This window comes from Juglans microcarpa x Juglans regia, chromosome 5D (assembly GCF_004785595.1).
Source record: "Juglans microcarpa x Juglans regia isolate MS1-56 chromosome 5D, Jm3101_v1.0, whole genome shotgun sequence".
Taxonomy (NCBI): Eukaryota; Viridiplantae; Streptophyta; class Magnoliopsida; order Fagales; family Juglandaceae; genus Juglans; species Juglans microcarpa x Juglans regia.
This window is the reverse complement of record NC_054602.1, coordinates 11,358,718-11,372,000: the sequence shown is the minus strand read 5'-3', so window position 1 is coordinate 11,372,000 and position 13,283 is coordinate 11,358,718. Positions and strand designations below refer to the sequence as shown.

The window sequence follows — 13,283 nt, the reverse complement described above, 5'->3', positions numbered from 1 at the left end:
TTTTTTTTTTTTTATCATTTTTTCTTTGGCTACAAATCTATCTAAGTTTTAAAGTGATAAATATTTCGACCCAAGATATTGTTCTGGGTGAGGTCCATTGATTTAATATAAAAGAGACATCAAAACCTAGCATATATATACATATATGTACATTGACATTTAGATATTATTGAATCATACATATATCTACTCTATATATTATAATAAGTACCTATCTAATTGTGAATAATAACTTTTATTATTTTTCCGTTAAGTTCGTTAAATCCTGTTTACCAAACGGTCCTTAAAATTCTTAATTATTTGACGTGTAGCTCCCTTATAGAATTTAATAGAGGATCATGTTTTATCAAAAGGTCGTCAAGACCCTTGACCATTTAACATGTAGCTCATTTATAGAATTTAATAAAAGATCATGTTTTACCAAAAAACCTTTAGTAGAATATAATTATTATTAATATTTTAATTAGTAGAACTATAAAATGTGATAAAAATAAAAATTAAAAAAATTATTAAATTAATAATATTTTATTATTATATAGAGAGTAAATAGATAATTCAATATAAATACAGACCAATGCTCATACTTTGTCAAAGTTAAGATTTTTTTTTTAATCTTGATTTTTTGTATTTCTTTAACCTTGTATTTTATTTTTTCAGACAAATAAGTTATTGATTTTTTCACTTTTTTTTTTCACCCAGGACTTAACGCACTCGGGGCCGTTTCCTAATATGTGTATATATATGTTGATTGGAGAACAAATTACTCAAACAAAAGAGTAGTTCATGTGAAGTTTAATTTATGAGCAGCGCCTCGGTGCATGCAGCATGTTGCATGGGGGAGGGAGGTACTTAATTTCTCCTACCCGATGCATGCATGCATGCAGTTTTACATTCTTCATGCATGGGATTCATGATTTGTTCTAATTCCCACTAATGAACAATGACCAACATAGCTATATATAAAAAGCCATTTGCCTTTTATATGTTCAGGCTAGCTTTCATTTTTTTAATCACGGATTAACTCCAACATGTATATATATAAATACGGATTGCACGTGCTCACAGGCATACCAACTTTCTATATGATACTTCAAGGAGCCTTAAAAAAAAAAAAAAAAAGAGGAGTTTGTACGTGAATAGGTGCATTAATTGTACCTCGAATGTTATTTTCTAATTTTGAGAGAGCCTAAAGTTGCAAATTCTTAAATAATCATTATTCCCTTGTACATGAATATTCGAACTTGAAGTGATATTAGGCGCTCCATTTGCTTATGAATTTACAATCATTTCATAAATATTTAGTCTACGATGGATGAGATTTTATAAATTTAAATTTACCAAACTTACATGTTATATAATAACGGTTATTTTATAAAAATTTTGTATAAATTTAACACTTTTCTAATAATTTAATTTATGTTTTAATATAAAGCACCGCATACAAGACATGCGTGAAAATAAAATTCATTTTGAATATTAAGAGTATTTTAGATTATCTATAAATAATAATAAAATAATTTATAAATAATATAAATTATCTTACTACAATTGTGTTCATAAACAAAGGTTAAAGGCCATAGTTCATCATCTTATATAATCATTATAACTTTATTAAATTTGATACAAAATATAATAAATTATTTAATTTTTATAAATTTCAAAATAAAAGTTATATTAAAAATTTATATTCTAAGAATACTTTTTTTTAATTTTATCTAATCTAATCTAATATAATCTCATTTCATATATATATATATAAAGAGATACTAACAAACGATACCAAAGGAACCGCATAACTCACGGCGGCTTCGAAGGCAACACAATTGATATAATTCGGTTTGAATTGGAAATTTATTTTAATTCATCATTATAGTTTTTTAAAATTTTTATATAAAATATAAAAAATAATTTAATTTTTTTAAATTTTAAAATAATAATATTAAAAAATAATATTTTATTTAAACCAACCGTAAACTACCGACAAATGCTTCAAGACATGATCGTTGCTAGCATTTTTATTTAATTTATTTTGAAAAAGAAAAACACAAAAAAAATCATAAATTGCTGGCATTAGATTTTCAGGTCATATTGAAGCGTAGCTGTACAAAAATTGACAAGACGGAGTGGAGTGGGGGGAAGAAAATTGGTCAAAATTAGGCACTCTTTTTCAAGGAAGTCGGCCAGTTCATGTATTCCCATTCATCAAGAGAATTATCACCGACCAGTTCCATCCAATCCATGGCAATATATGTAATACACAAAAAATACAAGGGGCAAAACAAAAAACATGTAATTATTATTATTTTTAAATAAATAAATAAATAAATAAGTAGGGGAGGGGAGTGGTGGAAATAAATAGAGGGTGGGTGGAATATAACGTCATACCACCACCCAATATCAAGAGACGCACTTTTATAGTACTTCTGCAATGAATCATCAACAGCTAGCCTTTCATTTTCCTACCATTTCTCTCTCTCTCTTATTTTCTCTTTCCACTTTCTCTTACTTTCTTTCCCATTTGTATTTATTTATTTATTAAATAATTAATTAATTAATTTCTATTTTGATTGTCAGATCTTTCTTTCTTTCTTTTCTCGGAGAGAGCACAGAGGGAGAGAGAGGAAAAGCGAGAGATGTCAAAAAAGCAACAGCTCACCTCTTAGATTTGTGGGACCCATGCAATTTCTCCATCTGGATTTCGTCGTCCCCTTTTTGACGGGACAGGAGGGGTAGGGGCCTTCTCGACCTTCGAGCCACACTCTTTCAAGTTTCCACCGGCTCTTGAATAAACCAAAAAATGTAATAAAATGTGATACGAACAATTATAAATTTATTTTTATTATAAAATATATCTAATGAATTTTATAAATCATATTTATTTTATATAATTTTTCTAGGTAGGTAATAATTCTCTTATTATAATGTTTACAAGACGTGTAAAAAAATAATTCTATCTAAAATAAACTGTTAAAAAAATTATTTTTTATTAATAAGATATACTTATTTATAAAATATTTGTATGAATTTTATCTATTTTTAAAATTTATATCTTGCATTACTTTTTAAAAAATAACATAATTTGATATAATAGATTATATAAAGTTACGTTAATTTGTGATTTTGTTTAATGTAATTTGTTTTTATATATATACAGTACATCTTTTCATACAAAAATTTCTTTTAACTATTAAGAAAAAATAAAAAAAAAATTATGGTTTTTGATAAACTAATGCACATGGGGTGTGACACGAGACATTTATTGAGAAAAAAGATAGGAACAGAGACGACAAGGAAGGAATATATTTTGAAATCAATGGTTTCCTTTTCAAATTAAAATCAGATGATTATTATTGCATAAAATTCGTTGATCATCAGCCCAATGGTTGATTTAAATTATACTATATATAAATATGCTTTTAAATCTTTGGATCTCAAGTTTGAATATCCAACAATATTAATGATGCTCGAACTTATATGGTTTGGTTGCTAATTAAGGTATTTCTCTGCTCTTTATAGTCTAATTTTGAAGCTAGTTAGCTAGCTAGGTGAGTACTAAATTAGCTTGAGCAAGAGACTTTTGGCCGTGGCTCAAACTCAAAAGCATCTGAGAATAATCGAACCAAACCAAAAACCAACTAGATGGTCATTGCATGCTTTGTCAGCATGGTGAGCTGAACATGCAGTAACCGCACTCATGGCTCTGCAATATTGACAAAGCTGGGAACCAGAAATTATCGAACGAGAGAACATTACTTTGCACACGCACACCCACAAACAAAAAATATAGAGCATGATATACAAAGAGATCATCAGTGGACGTTTTCTTGGCATTAAGCATGCAGGTGATAGTAGCTAGGGATCGAATCTGCTTTTATTTATTTCCCGCCCGACCCCTTTTTTCTTCTTCCTTTCAATGATCAGGAGAAAACGCATGCATGCTTTATTGCATCTGAGGTGGTTGGACCATTTACGCAAAAAATATCCTAAGAGCACTGGCATTGGATTCATCAAATTCATCTTCAAAATTTGATGAAAAGTACATATTTTTCATATATCTAAAATCTCCTTATCCATAACTCCACATTGGATTAGCCATTGGATTCATCAAAATAATAATATAATATTATTTTTTTAATAATATTATTTTTTATAATAAATTTTATAATTACACTAATATATGTTAATTAATAATTTAATTTGATACTTAAATTATTATTTTTGAATTAATTTTTTTTCTCAACCTAATTATCCAACAAACACATTTTAACAACCATTCTTCTACCCAACAAGTAGATGGTGCCAACCATTCTTCTTTTACCAATTTTTTTAGTTATAACTAATAGTCTCGGATTAAGCTCTATAAATAGATCCATCCTCTCATTACTTCCCACTCATCAAAAACCAATATTTCTTCTTTCATTCCATCAAATACACAATTCTCCAAATTCCCTATGGATCCCTTTGAGAGTATTGATCATATAGAAGATGAAGATTATTTTGATCACGAGGAGTATATGATACAAGCAATGGCCCTACATAGACAACAACATGCAGTCGAGGGAGCATCTGCTTCACGTCGTCGTAATTCTCAACCTCGTATGTTCATCCGACGTAATCCATTGGAAGGTCATGAGCGCCTTTGGAATGATTACTTTGCTGAGCCGTCAATATATCCGCCAAACGTATTTAGGAGGAGGTTTCGAATGCATCGTAATCTTTTTTTACGCATACATTCTGCAGTTGAAGCTCACGATGATTATTTTGTCCAAAAAAGAGACGCCAGTGGGAGACTTGGATTGTCCTCCCTTCAAAAGATAACTGCAGCAATTAGGATGCTTGCATATGGGGTTACGGCAGATCTTATGGACGAGTATGTAAGAATTGGAGAAAGCACCGCACGGTTGAGTATGAAGAAATTTGTAAAGGCGATCGTGTCAATTTTTGGGGGTGAGTACTTGAGGTCTCCAACCAATAGTGATATAACGAGGTTACTAGAAGTCGGACAAAACCGTGGGTTTCCAGGAATGTTGGGTAGCATTGATTGCATGCACTGGAAATGGAAGAACTGTCCTAGTGCTTGGAAAGGTATGTACTCTGGTCATGTAAATGAACCAACTATTATTTTGGAGGCTGTTGCATCTTATGATCTTTGGATATGGCATGCTTTTTTTGGTTTGCCTGGGTCTCATAATGACATCAATGTACTCGATCGATCTTCTGTTTTTGCCACGTTGGCCGAAGGTCATGCTCCTCCGTGCAACTACACAATCAATGGTCACGAATACACAATGGGATATTATCTTGCTGATGGTATATATCCTTCATGGGCAACATTAGTGAAGACAATTCCTGCTCCACATGGAAAAAAGAAAAAACATTTTGCTGCTTGTCAAGAGTCTGCAAGGAAAGATGTTGAGCGAGCCTTCGGAGTACTCCAAGCTAGATTTGCAATTGTGCGTGGACCTGCTAGGTATTTTCAGCCCCGAGTTCTAAAAGACATTATGTACACATGCATTATCTTGCACAATATGATCGTTGAAGATGAGCGTCATCAATATCTCGGGGCTGACCAGTTTATTTACGAATCCAATGATGATACTCCACATGAGCCAATTTCACGCGATAATATACCTGAATTCATGGAGTTCATTGCGCAACATCATCGAATTAGAGATAGAGGCACTCATTCTCAACTCCAAGCTGACCTTATCGAGCATTTATGGAATTTGCATGGCCGCTCATAATTTACGAGTTATGAAGTTTATTGCCGTTGTTTATTGTTTATGATTATTAAATAAGTTTATTAGTTATGATGTGTCGTTGTTTATTATTTTAAAGCTTTTTATTGGAATATTATTTTAAAGCTTTTTGGAATATGAATGTCATTTGGAATATTGCAAATTCATATTCATGCTTAAAAAATATATATAAAAGACAATGCACACATTTTGTGGTTGCATTGTTTATGTTTAATTTTATCATTGTTGCATTGTTTATTTTATCATTTTAAAAATGAATTCTGCATTGTTTATTTGGGTGTTAAAAGCTATTTCTGTGCAAATGAGACATATTGAATTTATCGTTTTTGTTATATCTCATTTACCTGCCTATTTGGGTGTTAAAAGTTGTTTATCTCATTTACCTGCCTACTTGACCATCTTGCCATTGTAATAGAATGACATCTAGAATGTCCATATCAACAAAATAAATTCTCCAAAATCAACAACATCAACTAACATTCAAGTTTGGCTGGCTATCCATATCAACAAAATAAATTCTCCAAAATCAACAACATCAACTAACATTCAAGAGACTGCTGGCTGTCCATATCAACAAAATAAATTCTCTAAAATCAACAAAATAAACTAACATGAGCCAAGAGACTGCTGGCTGTCCATATCAACAAAATAAAGTCTCTAATCCACAACAACATCAACTAACATGAGCCAATTTCAAGTGGCTGTCCAGCCTCAACAAAATAAAGTCTCTAATCCACAAAAACATTAATTAACTGTCCAGTCATCTATTTAATCCAAAACTAACATTCAGTAGTACTAGTGGCTGCCCAGCCACATGTTTTGGATATACATGTGGCTGCCCAGCCACTAAATACTGGAATTTTGGGTTGTAAATGAACCAACAGTTACACACCTCCATGAGGTATGGATGGAGATGTGTCGAATGTACCTTCGGAATTATTTAAAGAGTCCTCATAAATTTTCTTCTGAATATTCAGGAAATAGGCTTGTTGCATGACGGTCATATTAGAAAGATCCTTACTCATGATCTCCGCCTCGAACTTCCTCTTATCAAGTTCTAGTTGTGCACCCTTCACTTCATCAGCCTTCGTCACCCATGCTCTCCTCTCTCCCATGAACAGTCGCCTATCAGCGGTCATTTTTTCTAGCGCACTGTTGAAGTCAACATCACATGCTTCCTGAGCCTTCCGCTTCCTTAAGTTATCTTTCTCAAGTTTTTTGCCTGGAGGCCTCTCAACATTCTCCTCCACAACGTCATCGGGAACTTCAAAAGACTGCTCATTGGCTGGACGTTTATCGGGTGGTTTTCTCCTTGTATTCAGATTGTTCATGTGTTGCTGCCATTTGGGTTGGTGTCTCAATTGACACCAACAATGCTCCACTGTGAAATTCCCCTTCTCTATCTCTTTGTACATTATTTTAGCTTTTTCAATCTGAAAAATTGAAGGAATATTGTCAAAAAAATAAATAATCGATAAAAAAATACATTATTTAAAGGAAAATGGTACATACCTTGTCGTGCTCGGTTGCACCACTTGGGTGCAATGATTCTACTTGCGCTAGAAATGCACAAAACTTGTTTGTGCATTTCTGGATCATGGACCAACGATTGATCAATGACCCTATCGAACGATTTGCAGTATTTGGTTTTTTATACTCGTGATAAAACTCAGAAATTCTGTCCCACATTTGTGTGGATTTTTGATCGGTACCCCGTATGGCATCAATGCTAATGTTGAGCCAACCGGATACAAGTAAGTTATCCTCCTCAACAGTGAAAGATGCACCTCTCTGAACTTTTTTTGGAGGAGGCCTCTTTTCACCGTGAAGAGGAGTTGTTTGGATCATAACACTAGAATATTGCTCATAGGTTGGAGTGCAACCTTCTCCTCCACTTTGTAAGAGAGTGGTGAAGAAGGGATCCTCCTCAGATGGACTGCCCATCCTTTAAGAATCAAACAATAGATACAAGGCAGCACAATAAGCACAAAAAATTAGATACAAGGCAGTACAATAAAAAGATACTACTCAGCACAAGAAAATAAAGCAGTGGAAGCATATTTTAAGAAAATATCAAACCATGTTGCATGTTGGTTTATACACATCATTAACATGAAGAGAGAATGAGTTTATGCTTGAATGAATACATCAAATACACAGAATACACAAAAGAGAGTCACAATTCCACAAAAACATAAATGCTTGACTGCTGCCCAGCCACTGAATACAACTCAAATACACAACTCAAATACTGGAATGCAAGTTCAGAATTAGAGATAGTGGCTGCCCAGCCACTAAATACAACTCAAATACACAACTTGGATACAGAACAAAAAAATTTTAATTAGAGATAGTGGCTGCCCAGCCACTAAATACAACTCAAATACACAACTTGGATACACAACAAAAAAATTTTAATTAGAGATAGTGGTTGCCCAGCCAGTAAATACAACTCAAATACACAACTCCACGAGTATAGGCACACGGACCTCACATTACAAGATGCACTTTATTTTTTACTCAAGTGGATCCGTGTAGATTAAGACTATCCCTAGAGGTTGGCTTTCTTAATTTAAGGGAGTTCTTACTCTCAATCACTTTATTTTTATCCCTAGAGGTTGACTGCCCAGCCACTTTATTTTCAATCATTTTTATTTGTATGTTTCAAAACCCTTTTGCATAACTGCCTATACAAGGCCTCAAATTTTGAAATATAAATGGCTCGGGAGTTCTTACTCTCAATAAAAAACAAGGTGGTTCCAGCTTTTGCAAGAAACAATCAACAACATTGTAGGGCTTGGCAAATAACTATTGAAGTGACTGCCCAACCACTTCAGAACTCAATTACACATGTTTTTTGCAAATGGCCAACGAGGGGACAAGTCTACAACTGACTTAACAGCATTTGAGCCACAAATGTAAATAAGACAACAAAAATCTCCAAATTGAATTTAAAAAAAAAAAAACTTTCAAGAACCAATATTGAACAAAAATGGTTATTGGATGCATCTACAGAGGTTTTACATTAGAACCTGTGGGAGACAAAAACAAAGATAAGATTCCTAATATTGAAGCAACATGACCATTGATAGATAAATGTGTGCAAAAGTACACAAACAAATAGATAAGCATGAACAATACCTTGCTATCTGAATCGCCAGTTATAAAGCCATCAGACCCACAGAAAAAAGACTCTGTCTAGGCTTAAAATACACAATCAAAACTTAATGTAATTTGATTTCCTAAAGACTAATAAAACTTCATGGACAGAGAGCTCTAAAACTTAATACACAATCAGCATATATCTTGAATATTAGGCATGGACGGCAGGTATAGAGAGCTCTAAAAGTTCTAGTCATGGACGGCATGGACAGAGAGCTCTAAAATCAGCATATATCTGGGCAAGAACAGAACATTGACAACCCCCAGAAATGGGGCCGAATCCCCTCCTCCACCATCTAAGCTAACATGAAGATCATATAAATTCATACAAAATCAATTCGGCCCCAAGAAAAAGGTCATATAAAATCATATAAATGATCATGCAAAATTTTTCATACATGCATATATGATTAATATATATATATATATATATATGAGAGAGTGAACTCACGGAGATGGAGAACGTTCGGAGCAAAGGGAGAAAGGATCGGCGACGGTGTGCCTATGGAGGTGATGGAGGTTCTGTTTCACCTGAAACACCTCGTACGCACTTCAACATCTACTTCACGAAGATTCACGGGTCACTTTCTCGGCAAAGTTTTTGATACAAGCTTCGGGAAAAACAGGAGGAAACGGAAGGAAGAAACGGAGAGGAAGAAAGGGAGCGGAAGAAAGAAAGGGAGAGGAAGAATCGAAACGGGAAGTCGATATTTGGGGGTTTCGGGGTGGAGAAGAAAACAGAGAAGAGAGGGAAGACCGAATGGTTTGCCAGATTCGGGAAGAAAGAAAGGGAGAGGAAGAGTCGGAAATGGGTTTGAGGATTTCGGGATTCCGGGGTAGAGGAAGAAGGAAGAGAAAAGGGGGAAGAAAGAACTGGAGATGCGTCGATTCGGGAAGAAAGAAAAGGAGAGGAGAGGAAGAAGGAAATGAGAGGAATCGAAAGGGATTGGGGATTTCGGGGGTAGAGGAAGAATGCAGAATAGAGAGGGAAGAGAAACGGCTTTTGCGTGCGAAATAATTGTTTCGTAATAAAATAACCGGATAGATGTTGAATAGTAGGTCGCCAAGTTTGGTGATAGAAGAGATTTCACTGTAGCTAAAAGTTTAAGATTTAAGGAAAAGGTGAATCCAATGCAGAGTATTTTTCGTTAAATTCTTCAAATTATGGACATTGGACTCATTTGATGAGTCCAATGCCAGTGCTCTAAGATCAGCCAACGGCAACTTGTACGTCTTTTCCAAAGTGACTGCTTAATAATCAATGCATGTATCGAAGCTCCAACTGCAAGCTTCCTAGCTACGAGTACTATTCCTCTTGACCTAATTACTCTCCTTATTAACTACTTCACAACACATGAGGAGTCGACACAGCTAGCTAGGGTGTGTACGTACGTCTTGTACATGTTACATCTAGGCTTGAACTTTCCAAAACCAAAATCGTAGTTCTTGGGAACCCTAGAATGGATCATTGGGGAAACCCTAACTAAATTTAAGGGTTAATTATATTTTCTTTCCTCGAATTTTCATTTAATTTATAATGTGATTCTAAAATTAATAATTATATCAAAGTGAACCATTAAACTTTCAATACTTTTCAATCTCTCTCTTTCGTCTACCAGCAGTGTCAAATATAATGAAAATTTACTGTACGTGCTACTTATGTGTATAACATTAACTGTAAATATATAATTTTCATCTAATTTATTATCATTGACCATATAAACTATTAAAAAATATATATTATCAATTAATAATAAATCATAAATAATTAAATAATTTTTTTATTAATTTATATATGATTAATGAATATCAAATAATCAATTCATTGTATACATATATTATTAATAATTACTTGCAACTTAGGTATAAAATAATTTTATATATTTTTAATGATTAATGATTTATTATTAATTGATAATATATATTAGTTTATATTTTATATAGTCAATGATAATAAATTAGATGAAAATTAATTACATCTTTGCAGTGAATTTCTGTTAGATTTGATGTTGTTGGTAGACAGAAGGAGGGATATTGGAAAGTTTTGAAAGTTTGAGAATCCACTTTGATGCAATTATTAGTTTCAAAAGTATATTATAAATTGAATAAAAGTTTGATTGGGCAGAGTGTAATCCTTAATTTAAGGAAAAAGATCACGTTTGTTTGGTTTATTTGATTAGGGCGTTGCTTATGTATATGTTCATGATATGAATATTATTACTGTTTAACATGATCTCCATTTTTCCCACTCCTAAGAATCAAATTAAACTGATCTGAATATGTCATGACAAGAATAATCATGATTAGTTAACAAATCACTATTTCAGAGGATTTTTTTCTTTTTGGCTGAGCAACTGAAGATTGAAAAGGGATGTAGCTGGGCATGCGGCTGAAAATAGGGAGACTATAATTAATGATTGATTTCAGCCCCAAAGAAAAACTGCTGCATGCACATGAATTGCACGCTGAATTAAGTACTGTTTTGCAATAGATATTACTTATTAGGGGTACCCTAATTTGAAAGCAAATTTGATAAGCAATTGCGTGTACGTCTTAATAATTAAGCAAGCTAGCTAGCTAGTTGCGTTACAAAAGATAGTCGAGATTTTCGGCGTAGATAAGCATATTGATAAATATATATTCCTAAAACATTGACAATCACATGTAGTAGTACTACTTGATCAGCTGATCTCTCTCATATAATATATATATATATATATATATATATATTTATATAATCCTAATCCCAGAACAAGGCTAACAACCAAGATTTTCTTTGTATTAAAAAGAGGAACATGGATCAAGAGCAATACGACATTAAACGGAGAGACAACATGAGCATGATAGAAACTTGATAAGTGTGGAGCCCATCTGTGTTAATCATGTTAGTATGCAGCATGAACATGGGTATAATTAATGACAAAGAGAGGAGGAGAGGGCCACTAATCATGATTATTAATAACAAAAAGTGTTTAGTCATTAATGTCTCTTCTGACATATATAGGACACACCAAAGAGCATAACAATATTTGCTATGCTAGATAGACAAACAAGGAATCAAACATGTTGACTATATGTTTAGTCATTAATGTTTTCCCTCCTTTTGCTTGCCCAATTTTTTTTTTTTTTCCTTTTGGGTGTGTGGGGAGGGGGGCAGGCATAGCAAGAAAGCAAAAGACATGAGCAGAGCTTAGATCTGTCCTTGATCATGTTCTGGGTGACATACAGTCTCCAACAAAACCACAACACATTTAGCAACAAATAGTTTATTTTCAGTTGTTATGTTTCCTTGGCTGCCACCGTTATGATCTCTAATCATTTCTTTATCATCTGGGTCAGTGGAAATAAAAGAACCTCAAACTCCACTAATGACTAACCAAATTATGTTCCCAAGTCAAATCTCTCTCATCTACATTAATTATATAATTTCTTTTTCAAATCTCTAATCTCTCTCTCTTCTATGTGCCTCCTTAGACCTATTTAATTTAAATGTACATGAGTATATGCAGATCTAGAAGGCAATTCTCAACCACCAAGCTTGTTTTTTTTCACTATAATTATATTAAATGTTGCAAATAAAGATAACATAAAAGGAAGAAGAAAAATAAAAGATAAAAATGATATGATTTTTCATAACTTTTGGGGGATAATTAATGCTGTTAATTAAATTAAAACATGTAAATCTCCAACGCTCTATGTTGGGATGAGTGAAGTTCAAGAAAGAACCTAAGCATGCATTATGAACGGGACCACTTCTAAAGCACATCAAAGTAGGTGGACAAAGCACGGTTTTGTTTAAATAATTAATCTTATGCATTTATTTATTTGTTAATCTCATATTGCTGATCACTCTTTAGAGAATAACGATCGAGTATTAATAATTTATGCATAGTGATAATCTAATAAATACATGTATATATAAATACTATAATAATCTAATATATTGATCATATAAAGCACTTTTTTAAGATCTTGCAAAGGCATCAATTAGATAGTGTAGGCCATAGGGAATAAGTTAAGGCAGATGCAAGGGAGGAGAGGGACATCTCTTGACTTGTAATTAATTAGTCATATACTTAATTCGATATATATATATATATATATATTTAGAAAAAATATGGTACTGTAAGTCACTAAAAGCCAAAAAGAAATTAACTATGCTAATTTTCAAAAGGCAAATCTAGCTTAGATAGGAAAAATCATACTCAACGCCAAAATCTTGCCCTAATCTAATTCTTAGCATGGGATTCTCTCATGACTTTTGCAACCAACTTTAAAGTTATTACCGTAATTCTTAATAATTAATCTATTCCTCTGTTTCAGTGTTTGGTATATATACCTCTAAACAAGAAAAAAATACAT

The 13,283-nt window shown here is 32.9% G+C and overlaps 2 protein-coding genes across 3 annotated transcripts; one reads left to right on the top strand and one right to left on the bottom strand.

Annotated features, from left to right (window-relative positions):
* Positions 1–4,383: 4,383 nt before the first annotated feature.
* On the top strand, positions 4,384–5,905 carry LOC121264051. Of its 2 annotated transcripts, XM_041167097.1 has the most exons (2): positions 4,384–5,274; positions 5,422–5,870. In XM_041167097.1, the coding sequence occupies exons 1-2, from the start codon at positions 4,452–4,454 to the stop codon at positions 5,742–5,744; spliced, it is 1,146 nt and encodes a 381-aa protein (XP_041023031.1). In that variant the 5' UTR covers positions 4,384–4,451; the 3' UTR covers positions 5,745–5,870. The 2 variants fall into 2 exon arrangements, with proteins under 2 accessions (XP_041023031.1, XP_041023030.1); XM_041167096.1 differs by having other exon boundaries at positions 4,385–5,905.
* A 738-nt stretch (positions 5,906–6,643) lies between these two features.
* Positions 6,644–7,703, bottom strand: LOC121265673 (glutathione S-transferase T3-like). Its single transcript, XM_041169360.1, has 2 exons — positions 7,272–7,703; positions 6,644–7,192 (listed from the first exon to the last, which is right to left on the bottom strand). The coding sequence occupies exons 1-2, from the start codon at positions 7,701–7,703 to the stop codon at positions 6,644–6,646; spliced, it is 981 nt and encodes a 326-aa protein (XP_041025294.1).
* Between the last annotated feature and the right edge of the window lie 5,580 nt (positions 7,704–13,283).

Bases quoted from the DNA above. Each gene is read 5' to 3' on its own strand.
- LOC121264051 (XM_041167096.1), top strand. From the start codon at position 4,452: ATGGATCCCTTTGAGAGTATTGATCATATAGAAGATGAAGATTATTTT.
- LOC121265673 (XM_041169360.1), bottom strand. From the start codon at position 7,703: ATGGGCAGTCCATCTGAGGAGGATCCCTTCTTCACCACTCTCTTACAA. The intron at 7,193-7,271 runs GTATGTACCATT...TCAATTTTTCAG, and splicing joins GTGCAACCGAGCACGACAAG to ATTGAAAAAGCTAAAATAAT.